This window comes from Ctenopharyngodon idella, chromosome 13 (genome assembly GCF_019924925.1).
Source record: "Ctenopharyngodon idella isolate HZGC_01 chromosome 13, HZGC01, whole genome shotgun sequence".
Taxonomy (NCBI): domain Eukaryota; kingdom Metazoa; phylum Chordata; class Actinopteri; order Cypriniformes; family Xenocyprididae; genus Ctenopharyngodon; species Ctenopharyngodon idella.
The window spans coordinates 3,909,333-3,933,809 of record NC_067232.1 but is presented as its reverse complement, the minus strand read 5'-3'; the positions used below and the strand labels follow the sequence as shown (position 1 = coordinate 3,933,809).

General features: G+C 37.1%; 1 protein-coding gene across 1 annotated transcript; it reads left to right on the top strand.

The window, feature by feature from the left end:
• Positions 1-9: 9 nt before the first annotated feature.
• marchf5 (membrane-associated ring finger (C3HC4) 5) lies at positions 10-24,477 on the top strand. The gene is made up of 6 exons (XM_051917437.1): positions 10-347; positions 11,581-11,783; positions 19,963-20,093; positions 20,172-20,355; positions 21,552-21,718; positions 21,809-24,477. The coding sequence occupies exons 1-6, from the start codon at positions 304-306 to the stop codon at positions 21,923-21,925; spliced, it is 846 nt and encodes a 281-aa protein (XP_051773397.1). The 5' UTR covers positions 10-303; the 3' UTR covers positions 21,926-24,477.

Below are 24,477 nucleotides of genomic sequence, written 5' to 3'. Positions count from 1 at the left end.
CGCACAAGCGCAGTGTTGCGACCGCTCGCGTTTTCTCACGCGCAGTCAATGGAGTCACTGCGTGTTTCTGGAAATACAGACATTTATGAATATTCATTAATAGATCAGTGTGTAATAATTAATTTAAATGGTTTATAATCGGATTCCAGCCATTGCTTGATGTCAGTAAGGTATTCATATGCGTGTTTAACACGGCGTTAAGATTCACTGCGGCCTGACGATTAAATCTCTATCATTAAATTATTAAACTATTATAATAGTTTAGTATTCAGTCAGTAATCAAGAGTGCGGACTCATGTAAATATGGCAGACGAGGGAGCGGTTGTGATGCAGCAGATTGTGGACAGGTGAGTGAAAGAAATAGAATGTAAACAAATGGCTAATGTCAGCTACATAGCAGCCTGTCAGTACAGATACATTTATAGGCTTTTATGAGTTATAAATATTCTTAATCACATATAAATATTCTTAGCGAACAATTAGAGTAGCTGACGAGTGATTGCTTACCGGTTTAGAGCGTTTATGCTCTTAAATAGAGATGCTAATAAGTGTTACCTACATGATGTGACGTCTTTAGCGAGGGGGCGTGACCTTGAATTGGCCTTTTAATTTTGTTTTGAATCAGTCCTTTACTTCTTTGTTTATTTAGCCTACTTGTAGATACTTAAGTGTTTACCAACCCCTGCTCTAAAGATCAATCTGTTCATTTTTGCAACCGGTAACATACTGATTTTTAAGTGTCTGAAAAACAATATGTTATCGGTTGTAAAAATGATATAAAAAAAAAAATAATAAAAAAAAATTAATATTATAATTATTTTTATTAGTATTACCAATACTTATTATTAAAATGGTTATTATTATTGACAAACTAAGAGTTATAGAAAATAATAGTTATAATAAAAGACATAATTGACAATTATGAGTGTTTCTTGAATGGCTGTTATTTAAGAGCAATTAATGCGAGCAGTACGTTAAATAAGTTACTTTAACTGTGAAATGCTGTTGTTTTCTGTTGAATGTGGCATAAATGCATTTTGTAATGTCATAGCTATAATGTGCTTATACATATACAAATCATTTATGTTATTTGCGCTGTAAAGTTGACTAAGTTGTCTTAAGCAGTGGGATTACTTATGGATATGCATAGATGTAAATCTTGGCTGAGCATTTTTTGTTATCTTTGCACATGTCATGTGATTGCAAATATTACTGGGTTTACCAGTTTACATAGTCATTACAGGAGTTGAAAAGTAGTGGTATGTGAACACATTTTGACTTCATAATATGCTCATTACATTAGCGTTGTTGTATGTTTTAAGAACTGTGAAATGATTGATTATTTCCTGCGTTAATCAACACTGACACATCTTGACTTGTATTGACCCCAGAATATCCCTTTAATAGTAAAACAGCTTAAGTCATAAGAGGCTTGATTGCCTGTTTGATCTGACTCGCACACCTGCTCAGGTCACTGGATGGTTTCATTAAGGTTCACGCCATGGTAAAAGAAGCTCTTTGACACATAATTTGTGTGAATTTGATCTTGAGTATTATGAGCTTTTACTTTTAATTAACCCAACAAAGAGGACAGTGTGCCCTGGAGAAGTTTATAATGACACTGTTGTTGTGGTCAGTTTTTACAGATTGACCCTCATGGGTCATAAATAAACAGTACTATTGTATATTCCCTGTAATTGCAAATTTTCTAAATATAGGAGAATTTTTTTGGTAAATGACGTGGACAAGTTCTCATTTCAGTAATTATGCATTGGGTCACTGCGTGGAGTCGAGCTGTTCAGTTTCCTGACCTTGTCCATGTTTTTCCACTGAGACTGTCCTGTTTGCCAGAGGGTCAGCGCTTGCAAAATAAACTAGATAACTGCAATGGCCTGCTGATGGGACACACTCGAGCAGATCTGTCCTTCCACTCGACAGAAAGATTGCTGGAAACTTTTATATGTTAGCATGCAATGCATGGACTGCATTCAAAAGTTTGGGGTCAGTATTTATTTATTTTTTTAAAGAAATTGTTTCTTTTATTCAGCAAGTATGCATTGAATTATGGAGGCTCGTTTCCGTCACAGAATAAAAAAATAAAAAAGGTAATTGTGATCTCGCAATTCTGGCTTTTTGTCTCGGAATTTCGATTTTATATCTCATAATTCTCTGAAAAAAAGTCAGAATTGCTAGATATAAATACATTTTTTTTCTGAGTTTACTTTTTTCTGCTTATATCTCACAATTCTAAATTTTTTTTCCCTCAGAATTTTGACATTTGCGATTGGGAGTTATAAATCTGAATAGAGAGATATAAACAATTTCCTTTTTTATTTTATTTTTATTCCATGGTGAAAACAAGCTTCCATATTAAATTGATCACAAGTGACAGTAAAGACATTTATAATGTTACAAAAGATTTCTAATTCAAATAACTGCTGTTCTTTCTATTCATCAAAGAAAACATGCATCACGGTTCCCTCAAAAACCTTAAAGGATTAGTTCACTTCTGAATGAAAATTTCCTGATAATTTACTCACACCCATGTCATCCAAGATGTTCATGTCTTTATTTCTTCATTCAAAAAGAGATTAAGGTTTTTGAGGAAAACATTCCAGGATTCTTCTCCATATAGCGGACTTCAGTGGGGTTCACTGGGTGGAAGGTCCAAATCGCAGTTTCAGTGCAGCTTCAAAGCGCTCTGCACAATCCCAGACGAGAAAAAAGGGTTTTATCTAGTAAAACGATCGGTCATTTTCTAAAAAAAAAAAAAAAAAATTATATACTTTTTAACCACAAATGCTCGACTTGCACTAGCTCTGCGATCCGCATGCATGATGTAATCATGTTGGAAAGGTCACAAGTGACGTAGGCGGAAGTACAGATCCAGTGTCTACAAAGCGAACGTGCAAAGATTAAGCCAAATGCCCTTTACGAAAAAATGTAAAACAATGATATTGGACGATTTTGAAGTTGGAGGAGAAAATTAAGTTTTTTGCCCTACCCCGGTACTTCCGCCTGTTACAGGTGACCTTTCAACGTAATGCGTATCACATCGCAGTGCAAGACGAGCATTTGTGGTTAAAAAGTATATTCAGTTTTTATTTTTTTTAGAATATGACCGATCGTTTCGCTAGACAAGACCCTTATTCCTCGTCTAGAGCTCATTGAAGCTGCAGTGAAACTGCAATTTGGACATTCAATCCGTTGAACCCCAGTGAAGTCCACTAAATGGAGAAGAATCCTGGAATGTTTTGCTCAAAAACCTTTTCTTTTCGACTGAAGAAAGAAAGGCATGAACATCTTGGATGACATGGGGGTGAGTAAAATATCAGGAAATTTTCATTCAGAAGTGAACTAATCCTTTAAGCAGCACAACTGTTTTCAACATTGATAAAAAGAAATGTTTCTTGAGCACCAAATCAGCATATTAGAATGATTTCTGAAGGATCATGTGACACTGAAGACTGGAGTAATGATGCTGTAAATTCAGCTTTGTAATCACAGGAATAAATTATATTGCAAAATATATTCAAATAGAAAACACTTATTTTAAATTGTAATACTATTTCACGATATTATGTTTTTAAATCTTTGCAACCCCAAACCTTTTCATAGTAGTGTACATGCAGCTAGTGGCATTCCACCAAGCAATGTGAGTTTTGAACATGTTGTCTGCTCATTCTTCTGTTTAAATCCAAGTAAATGTATATTTGAGAGGAAAGTACTGGACTTATGTTAGTAAAGTGGTTTATTGGCACATTAGGCTGTTTGTAGACATATCTGTGTCAGTTGTCATGGTGAAAGCTCTCATCTCTCTCAAATGGATCCTGCATCCTTCTCTAATGTCCGTCACTGAGGCAACAACCTTCACAGGTCTGTGTGGAAGCAGATAGCCGTACACCAGCGCGCAGCTCTATCAGACTCACACACATGGTCTTATCGAGGCCTGCCACCCGCAGCTGCTCTCTCTGCAATGCAGCTCTGCGCTGGTTGAAAAGATGGGGTCATGCTTAAATCCTGTCTGACCTTTACATGGCAGACACTCTATCACCCTCTTTTGTTCTCGTCGGTTTTCAGAAAGCTGGCTCCATTTATTTTGGCTGTTTTTAAACCTGACTTTCTCTGCCTTATTGTTTTTCTAGGCACAGCTTTGATGTGTTTCCACATCATCATTGACAAAGTAGGCTGTCTTTTCAAATGTGTTTCTGAGTCATGTTTGAAGGTGTCTGGAAGCAATCCAGCATTTTTTGGACCTTTTTGGTGTTCTGTTCTGTTTGAATGTAAATAAAATACAGGTTTGCATGGTGCCTATGCTAATTTCTGATATTCTACTAGATTTTCTGAAGAAAATGCTTGTGCAAAACTGACACCATGATGCTAGGGCATTGCTAAATGGTTGCCAGGGGCGCATTAACGCACAGGGGCTAAAGCCCAGGTGCGTACACTGGGAAGGCGCCTAGTGGCTTTACGAAACTTTTATTTCGTAAATTAATATTTGTATGTATGGGAGTTTGCTGCAGTGACAACATTCTATAAACGAACCCACATACCCGTAATTTTCAGGACTCGCAACTGCATTTTCGGCAAAGCCCTGCTGTGAACGGAACCAGACCGGACAACTAGTTTTCTGTGCCATAGTAAAGTGCGAGAGAGCCGCTCTGCGCTGAACGCAGGGTTCAGTAACTTGCGCGTGGACATAATCTGCGTGTCATCTGAAGGTTTTAGATCCAGTCACTGTGTTCCATCGGTGATGCTTTAAAGTCTCAATTTTAATTTCAGGAGGTTTTAAATCTGAGGACGGAAAAACAGGAATCACAATATTGCTTAAATGTGATAATTAAACTTGAAATGGCTATGATTTAATTAAATAAACGCCAGCACTGCATGTTTCAAAGTAAAGACGTGGCGGTGTTGCGCGTTCTCGCGCTTTTAGAGCAGTTTGCAATCAATAAATATTTTGTTTAGTTCATGGTATTAATATCATGGAGCGGTACCTGTAAACTCACATTTCAGCCAGGAAAGTTTTGATGGCGTTTTCTGTTCATATTACCTCCGTATAATGCATATAATAACGTTTTTATAACTGCTGCTTTGTTTGTGTAACAGCTATAATTCTGCTGTTCCACAAGCACCACCTACTGGCAAAGAGTGAATTTGGATATTCACCTATATTTGTAGCATACACACAGTGTAGTGTTGTTAATGTAAAATGTTATCGACAAGATAAATTTCGACAAATTATTGAAGCTAAAAAATGTGTTATCTGGGGCAGGGGGTCTACTGTAATGCTCTAGTACAGGGGCCTTTGGTTATCTTAAGGTGCCCCTGGTGGTTACTTACTGGCCCCGCCCCTAATTTCTATAATATTCTGGTGTCTTAGGATACGTTTACATGACAACAATGTACTAAAAATGAAAAATATTTTCCTTTGCTTTTTTGAAAAGTTTGCCTACATGATGACAACGTTGCCGAAATGATCCCCGTTCACACGGTGTTGTAAAAATGACTAAAAACGTTATGTTGCCAGGCCAGTAGTTGGCGATGTCACTTTGTAAAGAAACACTACGCACCTATAGACTGCATGCTTCATGGAGACGATAACGATATCGTTTTCAAAAGTTTGTGTTTTCAGGCCCCCAAAACGCTGTTGTCGTGTAAACGCATAAAAAGTTTTCCATTTTTAATTGAAAATGGTGTCGGCCCCTGAATATACCATGACAGCATTATACTTCCAGGTGAAATTTTGCTTTATTATTAGAGATTTTAGGTTAATATTTCAATAATTTAACAACACATTCTCATGTTCACGGTTTTGTGATGTTGGTTAATAAACACTTGAGAAACAGCATGTGATCGGCTGGCTTTATGCATTTTCTGGGAGTCAGGATGCGCAGGATTTTAAAGTTGGCATGAAACGGAAGTTGCGATGGTCTTTTCTTCCCTATTGTGATGTATATTCGATTGAAATGGTTTCTCAAACAAGAAAAAAATGTAAGGCTGGCTTAATTTTGTCCATGGGGAATTGGTTGGATGGATTGTTGTTTTATTTTCTGGGTAATTTCTTGTTGTGCACTGTTATTTTTGCTTTTTTGCACTATCCTGGAATAGTCCCATTTTTAACAGGAAATTGCTGTCAAGGATTTCTGTTTTATTGTATTTTAAGCATGTCAAATATAAATGTAGTTTTAAGTATCCATAGCTGTTTAGTGAAATGCAACTCACTATTGCACTAAAACAGAAATATGGATTTCTTAGTAATGCTGGTAACTTTGTGTGGTGTATGAATTCCTGTTTCTCCTGGCTTTATGCGTTTGCTGGTGAAACGTGATCTCGTGGATGGGTCTTGTGATTTTGACCGCGGGGGAGAGAGTGTGTGTTTATGGATCAGCAGTAGGCCACATCTGACCCCCCCTCAAGTACAAATATAGATCACAAGTTCAAGATGACTGGCGTTACTGGAAAACAGTGACTGAAGTTACATGAACTCCAATGTAGCTGGTGTTCAACTGGTGCAACCAGCTGTAAACTATTCACAATCTATCACATTATAATTCTGTTTAAAACTGTTGGGCTTGAGATAGGCGAATATGGGACACACACACACACAGAAGTGGCCAAACGTGATGTCTAGATGGGATATTTGCTTTTAACGACCCTACAAGTTTTAAAACATCAAAATATAAGGGAAAATACTGACTCCAAGCAAAACTAAGCAATATGCTTACAAAATCTTCAACAAATTAATAATATTTGAATAAAGGGTGAAGATGTCAGCTGGCCAGACGGCACTTTTGGCCACAAGTATATGTATATAATTATTAGCCTAATATTATTAATACATTTTTAATCTTGTTAAAATATTCTGTTTTTCTACCCTGTATCATCTGTAATCATATGTTTGCTTCCATGTTCAGTGTAATTGTTACATTATTATGTATTTAACTGATATGGTATGAATAAAAATACAATTTAATGGCTAAATGCAGTCATTTATATGACGATTTATTGCCAGACAAAATGTCATAATCGTGACAGCCCTATATGTAGTTGAAACGGCTTGGATCTCAGCGGTTCCTCTGATGCTCAGCTCTTTGTCGGTTCCCTGGTGATGGAACTTTCTCTTGTTGGCTGGAAGGTCTTTTAGGTTCCCACAGTCACGTGACCATGGCCCGATGAATAAACTCATTGTGCCGAGGTTTTAATGCCTCTTTAAATACAGTCTGACCTGTGTAGCAATGAGAAAATGCAGGAGAATTTGTCTTTGTATCATTTGTGAAGCACACCGTTGGTCTTCTTTTTGATGCTATTGCTCACACTTAAGGTTTGGGCTGGGGTTTACTGAAGAGTTTTGCTCAGTGTTTAACAATAGACATTTAGTTTTTCCACAAACTGCTTCCACAAAAGCAAGCATCTAAGCTTCCATAGAATCATTCCAGTTTTTAAAGCGACATCAGTCAACGGTAGCAAAATTAGCCACTTGAAATCCATGAAAACTCATCCTGTCTGAAATACTAGCCGGTGTTAGGACTCTAGAGTTCAGGATATTTAAACTATTATCAGGGTTATCAGTTCCAGAGACCCCCCTCGCTGTTGTATAGATTGTGTTTCTGTGTCATGTAACCGGGCTCTTAACATGTAAAGAAAGGTGAGTGGTATCGACTTTCTGACCTCCTGATGGTATCTTATAGACATTAGAGCTATATTCTGCAAGAATTCAAGTAGTCATGAAAATCTAGAAGTCGAGAAGCCTGCTTTCTGGGCATCTAAGAGGGCTTTTTGCAGCATTTGTTCCTGGAATGTTCACATGATTTAACAGGAAATGGTCCGGTATATTGGAGATATTTTAACCATCATAAACATAATCACAAACAGTGCTGAAAAGTAGTTCCTTCACAGTCAACAGAATGTGATCACAGTTGTTCAGCTGGACAAAGTCAAAGTTTTATTAGCCTTATTATTCTCAAGTTATGTTTGCACGTGTGGTGATAAAGTGCTGCAATAAATGCGTGTTTATGTCATTATAGTAAAAATCGGTTGATTTGAACAGAAGTCAGCACTCCTGAAGAACAGGGTTTATGATCTCTAGATTTCATTGCCACAAAATATTAGAATCTTTTAACGACTCCTCATGATTCAATTCTATTTAATTCGACTTTGATTCAGAGAATCATGAAGTTACAAGTAAGAAAGGAAAAATTGTAACTACAAAATGCTTTGTTGAACCCTGTCCTCTCATAAAAATGAGTAGGAGAAATTTATAATAATTTATTTATTAATAGTAGTTTATTTATTTGTATAGTGTATTTAAGTTGTTTATTTTTTGTATATTTAAAAATGTTATTATTTATTTATTTGTGGTTAGTGAAAGAATTATGATGTATCTGTGAATAATTTTTTTTCTCCCACAAAACACAAAAATCTCATCATCTTATCATATGTCATACCTTGTGTGTATTTTACTGCAGATAATATAACCTGTAGTTTGAAACTTTACCCCCGTTGAGTGAAGGCAAACAAGCCTAAATCAGATTCTGTTTCACAGCACAATTTGTTTTACCTTGTTTATTAGCTGATAATCGGGTTGTCTGACCTTGACGGTACACCTTAATGAACACCGCTCGTAGTGTGTTTGAGTGAGGGGCGACGGCAAGATGTCTTGGGTTTCACGAGAATGATTGTGTTTCTGATGGTTGTCATGATGGAGGCTGGGTTACAGGAACAGGAGAAGCAGATTCCTAAGAAACACGGAGAACTGTCTTTTGTCCATAGCTCTGATCTTGTGAAGTGCTCCTCTCTTTTCGTCACCCTTTATTTTTCTTCCGGTCTTTTGTTCTTCATCTATGATTGTTGCTGTCAGGAGAGAATCATACATCTAGACACAATCTGAAATGATTTTCTGAATTACTCAACCTCATGTTGTTCCAAACCCGCAAGACCTTTGTTCATCTTGGGAACACAAATTAAGATATTTTTGATTAAATCAGAGGTTTCTGGCCTCCGATAGACTGCAACGTTATTACCATTGTCAAGGCCCAGAAAGGTGCTAAAGACATTATTAAAACAGTCCACGTGACTGCAGTGGTTCAACCTATGAAGCGACGAGAATACTTTTTGTGCGCAAAAACAAAACAAAAATAGTGACTTTATTTAACAATCTCTTCTCTTCCATGTCATTCTCTTACGCTGTTGACATAAGCACAGTGCAGCGCTTCCGTGTTCTATGTCAGAACGCAGGCTCAGTATTGGCCGACGCTGTTCACGTGAGCAGGACGACACATGCGTGTGATGCTGACGCAGGAGCCGGCCAATAATCGCCATTCTGTTAATAAATGCTGAAGAAGTATTGTTCATCGTTATGTATATTATATAACAAATGAACCCTTATTGTAACATGTTACCAGATTTTTTTCCAGCCAAAAAATCAGAACAGAAATATTTCTCTGTAGATTTCTCTGAGATTTTAACATCTGAAAAATTACACTCTCTTAAATTGAGACCAGGTCATGTTTTAAAGATGAAGAAGTACATGAAATTACAAAACTAGGCTTTCTTGTTTGGGTCTGTGATTGTCATCTGATGGTTACAGGAGGTTCATGATCAGGAGCACACGACTGATCTCAGTCACCTGAGCAGCTCTTCATCCCTCATGTTTTATTCAAAAGTGGACAGAACGGAAAATCTGGCGCAGGAACCTGAGAGAACGGCAGAGTCTCTGTCTCTCCTCCAGAAACTCTGAGAGATTTGGCATGGATTATTCACTGGATTGACATTGTTATTGTGGTGCTGGACAACAAAAGAAACAACTTCTAAAGAATCTTTTTGTCTGCACTCTTAGAAAAAAGGGTTTAATGCGTTTCTATATAGAACCCTAAGGTTCTTGACGCAATTTTAAAGAACGCTTTATGCCAAAAAGGCTCTATATAAGGAGAAATGTCTTATGCATAATGCTTTCATGTTTAACAGGTTATTTAACTTTTTTCTAGTGATAAAGTAAAGCTATTTAATTCATAACATTTAATTAAAATTAAAAATGAATTCAAAATGAATCACTTAAAACTAAATCCATAAAATGATCTCATGATGGGAACCATTAAAAGGTTCTATATACATATGAAGTGCCTGACAGAAGCCTTTAAGGTTCTATATAGAACCTTTTCTTCTAAGAGTGCGTTCAGTGATTTGCTACAATAATATAAAAAATGAAATGACATGATCTTAATTGTTTTTAAGTTATTTTAATTTGCGAGCTTTTCTCAGCAAAAATGCTCATAAGTGATTATGCATGCAATTGTGATAATTTGAGTAATAGTTAGAAACTAGAGTTAGTTTATTATCCCATAATTTACTCACCCTCAAGCCATCCTAGGTGTGTATATGACTTTCTTCTTTAATCCAAACACAATCGAAGTTATATTTAAAAATATCCTGGCTCTTCCAAGCTTTATAATGGAAGTGAATGGTACCAGAGATTTTGAAGCCAAAAAAAGCACATCCATCCATCATAAAAGTAATTCATATGGCTCCAGGGGTTAATAAAGGCCTTCTGAAGTGAAGCAATGGGTTTTTGTAAGAAAAATATCTATATTTAAAACTTTATAAACTAAAATAACGCTTCCGGCAACAGCCGTACGTTAGTCGAGTTCTGGCAGAAGAGTGACCTCTGACCCTGCGTATGTAGGATGTAGAAGTAGCGTAAGCTTAGACTCCTCTTGCGGTTCAAACAAATAGGGCTGTGCAACAAACTTAAGCTCCTCTTTTCTTATATCGAAATCCTCTAACATTTCTCCTTTGAAATTCCCGTTTTAGACTTCTAATTAATGACCGGTGTTTTGTTTTGCTCTCTCCTCTGTGCTTCCTTCAATACGTCATGCGTCGGGTCAGAAGTCACTCTTCCGCCGAAACTAGACTCGTGTACGGCTGTTGTGGGAAGCCAGTTATTATAGTTTATAAAGTAAATATGGATATTTTTTCTTACAAAACCCCATCGCTTCACTTCAGAAGGCCTTTTATGATGGATGGATGCACTTTTTTGGGCTTCAAAATCTTGGGTACCATTCACTCCCATTATAAAGCTTGAAAGAGCCAGGATATTTTTTAATATAACTCAGATTGTGTTAGGCTGAAAAAGAAAGTCATATACGCCTAGGATGGCTTGAGGGTGAGTAAATTATGGGATAATTTTAATTTTGGGTGAACTAAACCTTTAATTGGCATATTATGTAATTAATTCACTAAAACCCTAGTAAATTGATTTGGAAATGTTCAGTTGTTGAATGATAAAATGGGTTTTTTTTTTTTCTTCTTTTGAAGTGGAGTTCATTGAAGATCTCGTTTTCATTTGTGCTTAGTCACTGACCCATTTTACTCTGCAGTTTTCTTTTTTTCCCTCGATACTTTTAAGAGTTGAACTATAAAAATAACTCAAGAGTCTCATGGAGCCTTGAACTTTACACAGTTACATGACAAACTTTCTGCTCACCTTTATGTTTTTATACTTTGCCCTGAATCATAATAGGAACATACAGCAAGCCAAGTTCTGACATGTTTCTCTGTTTTTTTTGTATGTGTGTTTTACAGGAGTTGTTGGGTGTGTTTTGCCACAGATGAGGATGACCGTACGGCAGAATGGGTGCGTCCGTGCCGCTGCCGTGGTTCAACTAAGTGGGTTCATCAGTCATGTCTTCAGCGCTGGGTTGATGAAAAGCAGAGGGGCAACAGCACCGCACGTGTCGCCTGCCCACAATGCAATGCTGAGTACCTCATCGTGTTCCCTAAGCTTGGTATGGCAGCTCTTAAAAACCTGTATCAGTGTTTAATATACAGTATGCCAACTGTATGTTCAGGAAACCTGTTGTTTTTGCAGTTACGTTTGATGATGTGGTGACACTTTAACATGTTAAAGATTAAATAAGTTTTACACTATTACCTGCGTTCAAATGTGTGGGGTTGGTAAGAATTTTTAAATATTTTTTTAAAGAAGTCTCTTATGCTCACCAAGGCTGCATTTATTTGATGCAGTAAAAACAGTAATATTGTGAAATATTATTACAATTTAACATAACTGATATCTATTTGAATATATTTTAAAAAGTAATTTAATCCTTTGAGTTTAAAGCTGAATTTTCAGCATCATTACTCCAGTCTTCAGTGTCACATGATCCTTCAGAAATCATAATATGCTGATTTGCTGTTCTCATGTTGTGAGATAAGGAAGGATTGTTGAACAAGGTTAATGGCCAAGTTGAAAGTGAAAATATTCGATACATTGTCCCTGCCTTTAATGGGAATATAATAAACTGTTCACTTTCACATGCCACGCATTACAGGCAAAATTCTTGACATATCTGACATACTTTCGCTTTCATAGACTTTATCAAGCTTCATCAAATGTCACTTCAGTAGTTATGAATTGTTGCATGTTTTTTATACTTAGTAGGTCAATCCTGGTTCCAGAGAAATCCCTCTTTTGATATTGGTGATGAGGATTTGCTTGTGATTTCAGTAATCCGCTGCTCATAAAACGAAATGTCATTTTTCATCCTCTTGTGTTTCATCTCTTATGTAAATTGATCAGGTTAGAGAGTATAACAGCATTAGTTTCTCTTCACGCTGTGCTAATAATCTTCCTCAGACTGCATCTCCTGAGGGCCGGTCTGTCGTCCTATCTCGCTCGCTCTCTTTCCACAGCGATAGGGTTATTCTGGGATATGGTTGTCAGGGTGACTGTGGCCGGCTGTGAAATTGCACCAATCATGCTCCCCGTTCAACTTTCAAATTTTAGGAACAAGTGCGAGGCAGACAGATGCAGTCAGACAGAGAGATGAATGTCATAGCTCATGAATATGAGGGTTTCCTGCACCACTGCTCAATTTCCATGGCAAAATTTCATATTTTAGTTGCTTTGTGAGCTTGCATTCTGAATTGTCCAAGAAAAACTGGGAAGCAAAATTTATGCTGTGTGAACAGTGAATTGTTCTTTTTTTTTAACCGATTCTTTTTAATGATTTGGTCAATTCATAAATCAATCTTGAATTTACTGCTTAGTCTGTTCTAAAGCCTAGTGAACTGCTTTACAGTCTAGCATCCTAACTAGCTTTTTTGAAGGATCATGTGACACTGAAGACTGGAATAATGATGCTGAAAATTAAGCTTTGCCATCAGGAATAAATTGCATTTTAAAACATATTAAAATGGAAAATAATAACTTAAAATTGTAAAAATATTTCACAATACTTCAGTTTTTACTGTATTTTTGATCAAATAAATGCAGCATTGGTGAGCAAAAGTCTTACCCCAAACTTTTGAATGGTTGTGTAAATATATTTATAACATTTACTTTCACTTTTCCCCTCTGTGTTCTGGGATTGCCTTCAAATAGAAATATTCAATACTGCCCTAGAGTGTTGGCAAAACAACATATCTTACAACATACCATTGAGTGCATCATTGATACCTACAATGCTGTCTAGGTAGTTGGCTCGCTAGGTTTTGAAACAGAGCTTGTATCAGCCAGAGTGGTTAGTTGGTTAACAACTCAGTAAGGGTTTATTTTAAGGACATGACTGAAAGGAAAGACTTGCAGTTTAGAGAGCAACTGTGTTAAAGGTTCTTGAGACTTAATTCAGTTAATTACTAAGCCGGTTATTCTAATGATAGTCTGTAGTTAAAGATAAACGTATGCAACAGAGATTTGTTGCAATAAATGCGATTTAAATTAAAATAAAGAATAAAATATAGTGAGAATAGTATTGCTGTAGCTGAGGAGAAACATATTAGAGCATGGGTGTCCTTCATCCGGGAGGGCCACTGTCTTGCAGTGTTTGGCTCCAACTTACCTCAACACATCTGCTTGGAAGTTTCTAGTATGTCTAGTAAGAGCTTGATTAGCTGGTTCAGGTCTGTTTAATTAGGGTTGGAGCTGAACTCTGCATGACTGTGTCTGAAATCGCCCCCCTATACCCTTAAATAGGGCACTATTTGAGGGGACAGCCGTTTGTGGTGGTGTACGAAACCATAGTGGACATTATCGAGTGCTCTCATTCAGTCCCACAATGCTCTGCAATAACGAGTGTCCAACTGATGTATGCTCACTGGCTAGGGAATACCCATAATGCACTGTGAGAGTCGTGCACCGAATTAATTCCTGTGTCTGACCAGAAGATGGCGCCCACAGCTGAATCATCCATCCATTTTCCAAACTCTTGGTCCAATGTGGCTACAGCGTAATATCATACAGGTATAAATTCCCTTTTAATTGATTATTAAATTGTTTAATTTAGTTGTATACATAGTTTCCATGACAGAGTTCAACATAAATCTTTTCATCTTACTACTGGAGCTGCCAGTTTGTTAAGTTTCAAATGATTATTAAAGAGCAAGCACAAACTACGCCAAAGCGACAGACTCAGTGTTCGAATTTAATCACTCATTTTCATTCACTCCCTTAAGCGAACTATATTAGTAGACTAATGTAGGGAATTGTGAATGAGGGTATAGGGGGCGATTTCGGACAGTGGCCCTCTATAGGAGCAGAATTGGACACCCCTGGACTAGAGATTTCAAACAAGAGTGTGCTGATTTGACTAAAGGAAGATAATGACAGAAGGAAGAGGAAGATACTTATGTTTTTCATAAGATCTTCATGTACTGTTGGTAACAAAGATGAAAATCCTGATGGGGCACATTCAGTTGTCTGATTTCAGCAGCCCAAAGATGAGGACATCCATTCACATCAGACAGACAGGACACATACTACCTGTCTTACAATGCAGTGCAGTACTTCACAAACACTTTCTCATTCCTTTCATAGGACACATTGTGTTCATGTTCTGCTCTCAGTTTCCTGGATTTTATATTTAGGTTATAATAAGGAGTGATATCTTGGTGAATGCAGTGCTCCATTAAACCCATCTAGAGTTATTTCATATATAAAGCCTTCAGACCTCCAAGTGATTTAGATTTCAATTTAATTCCTTTTCTCTACATGGAATCAGTTATGCAGTTAGGCAGTAATTGAAGTATATTTAATGTTATTGTCACATTTCCACACGTGCATCTATCCTGCTCTGTGACGAGATCTGTTGTGTCGACAGCTCAGACAGAGACTCGATGAAGACACACGGGCTCTGTTTCGAACCTTAGTAAGGTGTTTTTACACTCGCTGTGTCCGAAATCGCATGGTTACTACATTTGACTTGAAACTCACTTTGCGACCCTTAAAAAAGTATGTTCTATATAGTATGAATGCGTGTGAAATTTGGATGTAATTCATTTGCCATGTTGTCGTGTAACCTACGGTGTCAGTTGCATCACTTCACTGCCATTTATAACTCAGGATAACTTCAGAATCTCACTGAAAGTAGTAGGTTTGGTACGTTTTGCCTACTGTTTTTCGAATACCATGTATTCAGACATATTTCTCTGAGCTCTTAAGCAAAATCTCGTAATTACGAAAATTACGACATTGCGTGAACGCACCTTTAATGGGCATCATCTCTGTTAATGGTCAATCACATAATGCTCTTCATGTTAACTACACAAGACTTGAGTAATGCTCACAGCTGATTCCAGTACAACTAAAAAAACAAGTAAAACAATGAAGTTTGTATGCATGCCTGACAACGTCGGGGCATGCTCCTAATGAGATGATGGGTGGTGTCCTGGGGTATTTCCTCCCAGATCTGGACCAGGGCATCACTGAGCTCCTGGACAGTCTGAGGTGCAACCTGGTGGCATCGGATGGACCGAAAAATAATGTCCCAGAGGTGTTCTATTGGATTTAGGTCAGGTGAGCGTAGGGGCCATTCAATGGTATCAATTCCTTCATCTTCCAGGAACTGCCTGCATACTCTCGCCATATGAGGCTGGGCATTGTCGTGCACCAGGAGGAACCCATGACCCACTGCACCAGCGTAGGGTCTGACAATGGGTCCAAGGATTTCATCCCGATACCTAATGGCAGTCAGGGTGCCATTGTCTAGCCTGTAGAGGTCTGTGCGTCCCTCCATGGATATGCCTCCCCAGACCATCACTGACCCACCACCAAACCGGTCATGCTGAACGATGTTACAGGCAGCTTAACATTCTCCACAGCTTCTCCAGACCCTTTCACGTATGTCAAATGTGCTCAGGGTGAACCTGCTCTCATTTGTGAAAAGCACAGGGCACCAGTGGCGGACCTGCCCATTCTAGTGTTCAATGGCAAATGCCAATCGAGCTCCACGGTGCCGGGCAGTGAGCACAGGGCCCACTAGAGGACGTCAGGCCCTCAGGTCACCCACATTAAGACTGTTTCTGATTGCTTGGTCAGAGACATTCACACCAGTGGCCTGCTGGAGGTCATTTTGTAGGGCTCTGGCAGTGCTCATCCCGTTCCTCCTTGCACAAAGGAGCAGATACCGGTCCTGCTGATGGGTTAAGGACCTTCTACGGCCCTGTCCAGCTCTCCTAGAGTAACTGCCTGTCTCCTGGAATCTCCTCCATGCTCTTGAGACTGTGCTGGGAGACACATGAACCTTCTGGCAATGGCATGTATTGATGTGTAATCCTGAGTTGGACTGCCTGTGCAACCTCTGTAGGGTCCAGGTATCACCTCATGCTACCAGTAGTGACACTGACCCTAGCCAAATGCAAAACTACTGAAAAACAGTCAGAAAAGATGAGTAGGGAAAAAAAATGTCAGTGGCCTCCACCTGTAAAACCATTCCTGTTTCAGGGGTCATCTCATTTTGCCCATCTAGTGCACCTGTTGTTAATTTTATTAACACCAAAGCAGCTGAAACTGATTAACAACCTCCTCTGATACTTAACTGACCAGATCAATATCCCACGAGTTTAACTGACAGTGAGCAGTGTATTATATACTGATCTTTTATGTCACTGATTCTTGAGATAAGGAACAAAACATGTTTTATAATTTAGTTTTTATTATTTAAAAATACATTATTTTTAAACTGATATATTTATAGGCAAGGGTCTCAGCTAATGAACCATGTAAGGGAACAGGAAATGTTTTTTTCTAAAAATGTACATTTATTCACTTCAGAACTTAATTTGTCAACTTTGTCAGATGCATTAAAAAGCATGATATTTTAATTTGATCCATCCAACAACAGTGTAAAGTCTTCAATTATGTAATAATGGTCTTCAATAAAGGAACTAAGTGAAAAAAAATCTCTAATTTTTTTTCTTGAGTTAATGTTATTATGAACAATTCAGTTCCTAAATTCCTTAATTCTCTAACCTCCTTTTTTTTTAATATTAAACATTTATAACCAATGTTCTTAGGTAAATCAGACATGATATCAAGTAGTTCAGCTGATGTTTTAATATTTTAACACAATGAATTGGAAAAAAAGAATAAGACATTTCTTTCAAAATTAACAAAAACCTTCACGTTTTTTTGACTGTGCTACTGTAAATACTGATGGAGTTGACAAATACTGACAGTGTTGATAAAGGTCCAGCAGATATACAGTATATGTAAATAGAATCATGAAACAACATTAGAAGAATTCCCTATATGCAAAAAACATATTAAATCACATTATATAGAATTTTTGAGAGCAATAAAAGCTGACGGAGTTGACAAAATTTCCTTTAGATTTAACACTTTAAGTATTTTAATTTTGATGAATTTATTTAGTTTTAACATAAAGAGAGCTTTTGTGTGTTAGACATGTTTCTGTCCCTTATCTCAAGAATCAGTGATATATATATACATGAATATATGATACTTGCAATTATTTCTTAGAATTTGGCCTAAGTGATTATATTTTCATCAGGCAGCATAATTTAGTAGTTGCTTATTTATGATGCCTAGGTAGGTAGCTCATTGGTCTTTTAGAGGTGGGTATTAAATTTTGTGTTAAGTTCTGCCACTTTGCTCAGAAAAGCAATTGCATAAGTACAAAGATGAAAGGACATCTGTCTTTTTCAAATATAATACTCCTGATTAACTTTCAAGATGTTCTTCAGTCCAGTGCAGCTTGAGATGACATCACATTGAAGTTGTTTTATGCAGCTTGGCATCGGAGAGGGTTTGTAGGGAACAGAAAGTCCTTGTTCCGCAGCAGTTCTTTGGCAGAGCTGCTTAGCTGGTGTGAAACCAGGGAGAATAGACTGCAGATGTATTCCTGCTAAGTGGAGTTTATTTTTAATGATCTTAATAATGGAATCTGTGGCCGGCAGCAGAAATGGCCTGAATGTTTCCTGTTGCCAGTAGCCATTAGGTCCATGCTGCAGTCCTAGAGAGAACGTCAACCAGATTCCGCCGCTGTCATCAGAATATTCCATATTCATATTCTCGAGAGGGGTCAATGATCTCAACACACATACACAACAGAAAAGTGTCTGCTCTGCATTTGAGAGCTGAATTAATGTGTTGAAGGTTATTTTACAAATAGAAACTTCTAATAACCTTTACAGGGACTTTATGATGAGATGACAAATTTGCATGCAAGTTGTTTGTTCTTTGCTTTTGCACTAAAGACAATCAGCCCATATGTTTTCCCAGGCCTAAATATAAGATCAAATAATTATTATAATTCATAATTATGAAAATAATAGATTTTTTTTTTTTTCATTTTCTTAATTTCTTTAAATTTTTTAAGTGAAATCTGACATGTTTCATGTTAAACTCCTGTTCTTTTAAGCTCTTTAGTTGATAGAGCTGCTTTCATGTGTTGTAATGGATTAAAATGCTGATGAATGTGGAAAGGGGAAATGAAGACATGATTCACAAGAGAAAGAAGGAAATTAAATTAATGTGAAAAAAACCCTCTTCAGTCTCCAGAGAGTCGTCCTAGACATCTCCTGCAGTGCAGGGTATTTATAGGTTGAGAGGAAAGCAGGTTGTAGGTCAATAAATATTGCATGATTTCCCCTTGATTTCCACCTCCAGTATTTCCTCATTCCTTTTTAGGACTGTTTCATAAAGCATAGATCAGTGAGACTTTGCAGTGCTTGCAAAACTTTATTCCTGAGTCATTTAGGATTTAGTCATCATTGGTCACACATGGAACTATAAAGTGATGCTGTGTTCACATGGTCATCATGAATTAAACTAAAGTTTGTGTGCTCTCATTGACGTCTCTTTCTGTAGACAACTTCAAATTCTGATCAATAATCTTGATATATTCAGAAGAGCCTTTGAATGCCCAGTAATTCCCAACACAACATCAGAATAGCACCTTCTGCCCCCTGCTGGAGAGGCGGAAAACCAGAGTCACTCCTCTTTCATTTCTGGATTCATCCTCTTAAAGGGTTAGTTCACCTAAAAATGAAATTTCTGTCATTAATAACTCACCCTCATGTCGTTCCAAACCCGTAAGACATTCGTTCATCTTCGGAACACAAATGAAGATCTTTTTGATGAAATCTGAGAGCTTTCTGTCCCTCCATTGACAGCTACGTGACTACCATTTTGACACTTCAAAACGTTCATAAAGAGATCTTAAAACTAATCCATAACAATTGAGCAGTTTAGTCCAAAATTTCTGAAGAGACTCAATCACTTTATATGATTGAATTTAGGCTTTTATTCACATATAAACATTCATCAACTCACACATCAGTTGTGGTAAACAGAAGCTCAAGAATGTCTCGCGCGTCAAGCAAATTCGGTTGAGCTTTTGTTTATATTCGCTGATCAATGTTCATATGTGAATAAAAGCCTAAATTCAATCTATTCATTATATAAAGCGATCAAGTCTCTTCAGAAAATTTTAACTAAACCACTCCGTTCTCTTTTGAAACTTTTGAATGATGGTATATCTGCAGTTATAAACTGATATTCAGCTAATATTGGGTTAACAGAAGTTTATTCAGTTATCTTTGGGAAAATATTGTGTAAAATAAGTGTTTTGTATAAGCCACCGAATTTCAAAATATCTCCATTAGCCAAAAGTCCATTTCATTCCAGAAGAGCATGTTAAATTCAGTCTGTGTGTTTGTGTCCAGGGCCGGTGGTGTATGTTCTGGATCTGGCAGACAGGTTGATCTCAAAGGCCTGCCCGTTTGCTGCTGCTGGTATCATGGTGGGATCCATTTACTGGACGGCCGTCACTTACGGGGCTGTGACAGTCATGCAGGTGGGACGTCACTCCCAGCTGAACTGATTTCACAAGCATTATTTGATCCTTAAGAATCTGTCTATGTCCATCTCTCAGGTTGTGGGTCATAAGGAAGGTCTGGATGTGATGGAACGGGCTGATCCTCTCTTCTTGTTGATTGGCCTGCCCACCATCCCAGTTATGCTAATTCTGGGGAAGATGATTCGCTGGGAAGATTACGTGCTCCGCCTTTGGAGGAAATACTCCAATAAGCTTCAGATCCTCAACAGTATCTTCCCAGGTCAGTGGTGACTAGGGGGCCATTTACATGACACCGTTTTCAACTAAAAATTTTCTTTTTATGCATTTTGGCTGTTTGTTTACAAGACAGCAGCATTTTGTGGGCTTTTGAAAACAGGTTTCAAAGTGCAATTTTTTTGAAATTGATACCATTGTCGTCTCTTTGTAAACTACAAAAATGTGAATTTGTGAAAGCAGTGACGTCATGCATTATGCGTATTCAGTCTATAGGGGTGTAGTGTTTCTTTACAAAGTGACATCGCCAACTACTGGCCTGGCATGAATAATACAGCGTTTTTAATTATTTTCAGGGATCCATGTGAACAGGGACCTTTTTGAGAGTGTCGTTGTCTGTACGCGAAAAATGCAAAGGAAAAACTTTTTCGTTTTTACTACATCGTTGTCGTGTAAATGTGCCCTAGGGTTGTTATTGTTAACCAAAACTATCAAAACATTTTTGTTAATTTAAATAAAATAAGATAGAAGTATTACATAAACATCTTATTTCAGTTAGTTGCTACATTTTAAATTTTTTAGTTTAACTGGAAATAAATTGAAAAAAAAAAACATATTACAAAAATTGTAACTAAAATTAAACTGAAAACTAAAATTGCAAAAATAAAAGCTAATTCAAAATATTAATAAAAACTATAATATATAAATAATATCATCTGTATCTATATTACGTAATTTTGGACATTCTTTATATTTATAAATATCCACATATGTATGTGTGTGTGTATATATATATATATATATATATATATATATATATATATATATATATATATATATATATATATATATATATAATCTTTTAAATTTAATGTTTATTATTTAATGATATTTATTATTTAATTTTTAATATTTTAAATACATATTCTGTTTTTGTTAGGTTATAGACATTTCCTAATATACCATGACCTACGATTTCTGTCTACATCTTTTCTGCCATTTTTTTTCTTCCAACAGAAACAAATATAATCAATTCTGTTGTTTTAATTCTTAATTCTGTTGACTGCAAATGAAATGTAAATGAACAAAATTAACACAATAAAACCAGTTTAATAAACTGTCAGTATATTTTTAAAATGACACAATGGAAACTAGCTAAACTAGCTGATTTTTCTTTTTATCTACTTGTATTGCTTACAAGATTTTGTGAAATTGTCACCAAAAATGTTCTGTCATGCGCAGGTATTGGCTGCCCAGTGCCCAGGATCCCGGCGGAGGCCAGTCCGTTGGCCGATCACGTGTCGGCCACACGGATTCTGTGCGGAGCCCTTGTGTTCCCCACCATCGCCACCATTGTGGGTAAACTGATGTTCAGCAGCGTCAACTCAAATCTTCAGAGGACCATTCTGGTACGAGGAATATGGTGGAAAAGTATTTCTATGATATGTGCACACGTATCCTCTGATGATACTGATGACTTCTATCTCTCCGTCTCTCAGGGTGGCATTGCGTTTGTGGCTATTAAAGGGGCGTTTAAGGTCTATTTCAAGCAGCAGCAGTATCTCCGACAGGCTCATCGCAAGATCCTCAATTTCCCTGAGCTGGACGAGGCCTGAGCTCATCACCGATTCCATCCACCGTCATTCTGATTTCACGCAGCTTTAAGAGACACTACCGCGCCGCCACACTACTGGACATTTTCACAAACGCTGGATTTGGTTTTCTTTTCCCTGTGAATGTGACTATTCTGTTTGGAGTTAGAACAGAGATTTAGCTTTATTTCAGTCAACATAATCAGACCTGGGAGTTGTGTGTTACACATTTTATGGGCTTGACATTTTAAGAAAGAGACTGAGGAAAAATAAATATCGGAAGAACGTTTTATATTAATAAGTGATTGTTTTATATTGAATTAGATATGTTCAGGTGAATCACTATCTTTCAACCGAATCTTTAAAGTATTCTTAACACGCGAAAGACGACGTGCCGTTTCACATGAAGCAATTTTGCTAAACATTTCTCCCCAATTAGCCTAGCAAATGCAATATTACATACTAAAGGCAAATATAAATATCTAAAGCCGTTTGTAATGACCTTATTAAATAACCTTTGTTATGTGATTCACAAATAAATGTACTTATTTCACCCAAAAATCTAAAGAAATAAAATATATTTTGCTTAGATTTTTTTTTGTTTCAATATGAATTAGATTTAGTATGCGTCATATACTACTATTACATATATACTTAAAATTATGCTTTACAAATGTCTTTATTTGAAATATTTCACAAATCAAAAAATCCTAAAAATAGGCTTTTTTGAAACAAAAATTTTTTATGCTGATTTTGGGGTTAAATATGACCCTGACATCTTTTGTGAAATTCATCGTCTTGCCTGCCTTCACATAATTCGATCGGCCAATCATCTTTATTTTCCTTCTTTGTGGTGTTGATGTCTGAGTTTCAGGGAGTCACTTTTATAATTCAGAAATCATGTAATAATTTGATTTACTCTGTTAAGAGCCTTGTATCCAGTCTGAGTGTTTGGTCCTCGATCAATTATTCTATTAAAACATTATGGTAACCTGATGCCTCATAACTGCTGTTAAACCTGTTTCATAATAGATAAATGGCATCTTGTAGAACAGTGAACTTTAAGAGTAATAGTGGCCTTATTATACCACGACAATATATGTGTCTTAAAGGTCACATGGTCCAGATGCACAAGTGTATTTGGTGAACATGCCAATTTTTTCCTGAATCATTGTGTTTGATGACTTCTGATTCATGATGCAAATCTGTTTTATCTCTAGTTATCAGCAACTGCTGATTTTGACCATAATATTGATGAAATAGGGAGAAAACGGTATATAAATAGTGTAAAGTGCTGTTTTGTAATGGCATACTGAGCAACAGTACACTACAGTGTGAATTTATGAAACATTTTCCAGTGTGCAGTGAGGCGGGTGTTTTATTTTACAGAGCTTGTGTAATTAAAGGTGCAGTTAGCAATTTCTGAGAAACATTGTTGATATGTGAAATCAACCCTAACACGCCCCTCCCTTCATTGTTCCGCCCCCAAAATGCATGAACACACAGAGTCCCTGACAGCAACATAGTGTTGGCCCAGATCCGGCCCACATCTGGTCCGTGTGTAATCCACATGTACCAGATGTGGGTGGGATCAGGGCCACACTATGTTGCTGTCTGGGGTGGATGTTTCTTTATCATAGCTGAAGCGAAGCAAAATAGTGCTTTGCGAAAAATAAAGCAAAGATGGCGAAGGAACGACAAGGAATAACAAAAAAATGAACACACTGTACACAAGTATATACAAGCAAGAGTTTGTTGTTAGTCGCCAGCAGCACACCAGCTCCAGACAAACAATGATACTCAAAACTGTCCTGTTACTATAGCTAACATTACAACAACAGCATATCTCGGTTATGTGAAACGGCAAAACAAATGTTACTCACGTATTGAGCAGAAACAACCAACCTCGGTGTCTGTTTTCAGGCCTTCCGGAGCTTTTATTAAGCTAATATTAATGTGGGTCCTAAAGCTCTTGCCTGATCATAACCCTTCGTTTTCCAGTGAAATTCCTCCTACATTTTCTCTTTTTGTAATGTCTCTCAGCCATTTCTCTTTCTCTCCTCTCCCATCATGAGTGGACACGCCCCCTACTGCTGTTTGGCTACAAGTGTGTTGTGGCACTCGGTCTGATCCACTTTTTCACAGTGTTTCTCAGAAATCGCTTACTGCACCTTTAACTCTGCTTAACTCCTAATTAGCTGTTCGAGGTACTATCTGTCCATAGAGCTAAAGAACATTATTAGCGCTTCTTGATGATAGGCATAACAATGAAAGAACATGCTTAATGTTGACGTAGTTGCTAAAAAATAGTGTTTATCTTCACCAGCTGCGAGACTAGCAGTAGCAGACCAGTTATTCTGTTGCCTAAATATGATTTTTAAATTCTCACCTTTTCAGAATCTAATTGTGCTGTATAATATCAATGGGGTATGTATAATGGCTCCTGTTGTACAGATGAAACATAATGCCAAATACAGAACATGTATGTTGTATAAATGGATGCGTTGTACAGATACGGCTTTTCAATTTATAGTTTCCGGTTGATTTATGTAAATAAATGTATTTTTCCAATGCTT

Coding starts and splice junctions, on each gene's coding strand:
- marchf5 (XM_051917437.1), top strand. CDS start 304: ATGGCAGACGAGGGAGCGGTTGTGATGCAGCAGATTGTGGACAG. Junction 11,784..19,962: donor CATCGTGTTCCCTAAGCTTG/GTATGGCAGCTC, acceptor GTTTGTGTCCAG/GGCCGGTGGTGTATGTTCTG. Junction 20,356..21,551: donor CCTCAACAGTATCTTCCCAG/GTCAGTGGTGAC, acceptor TGTCATGCGCAG/GTATTGGCTGCCCAGTGCCC.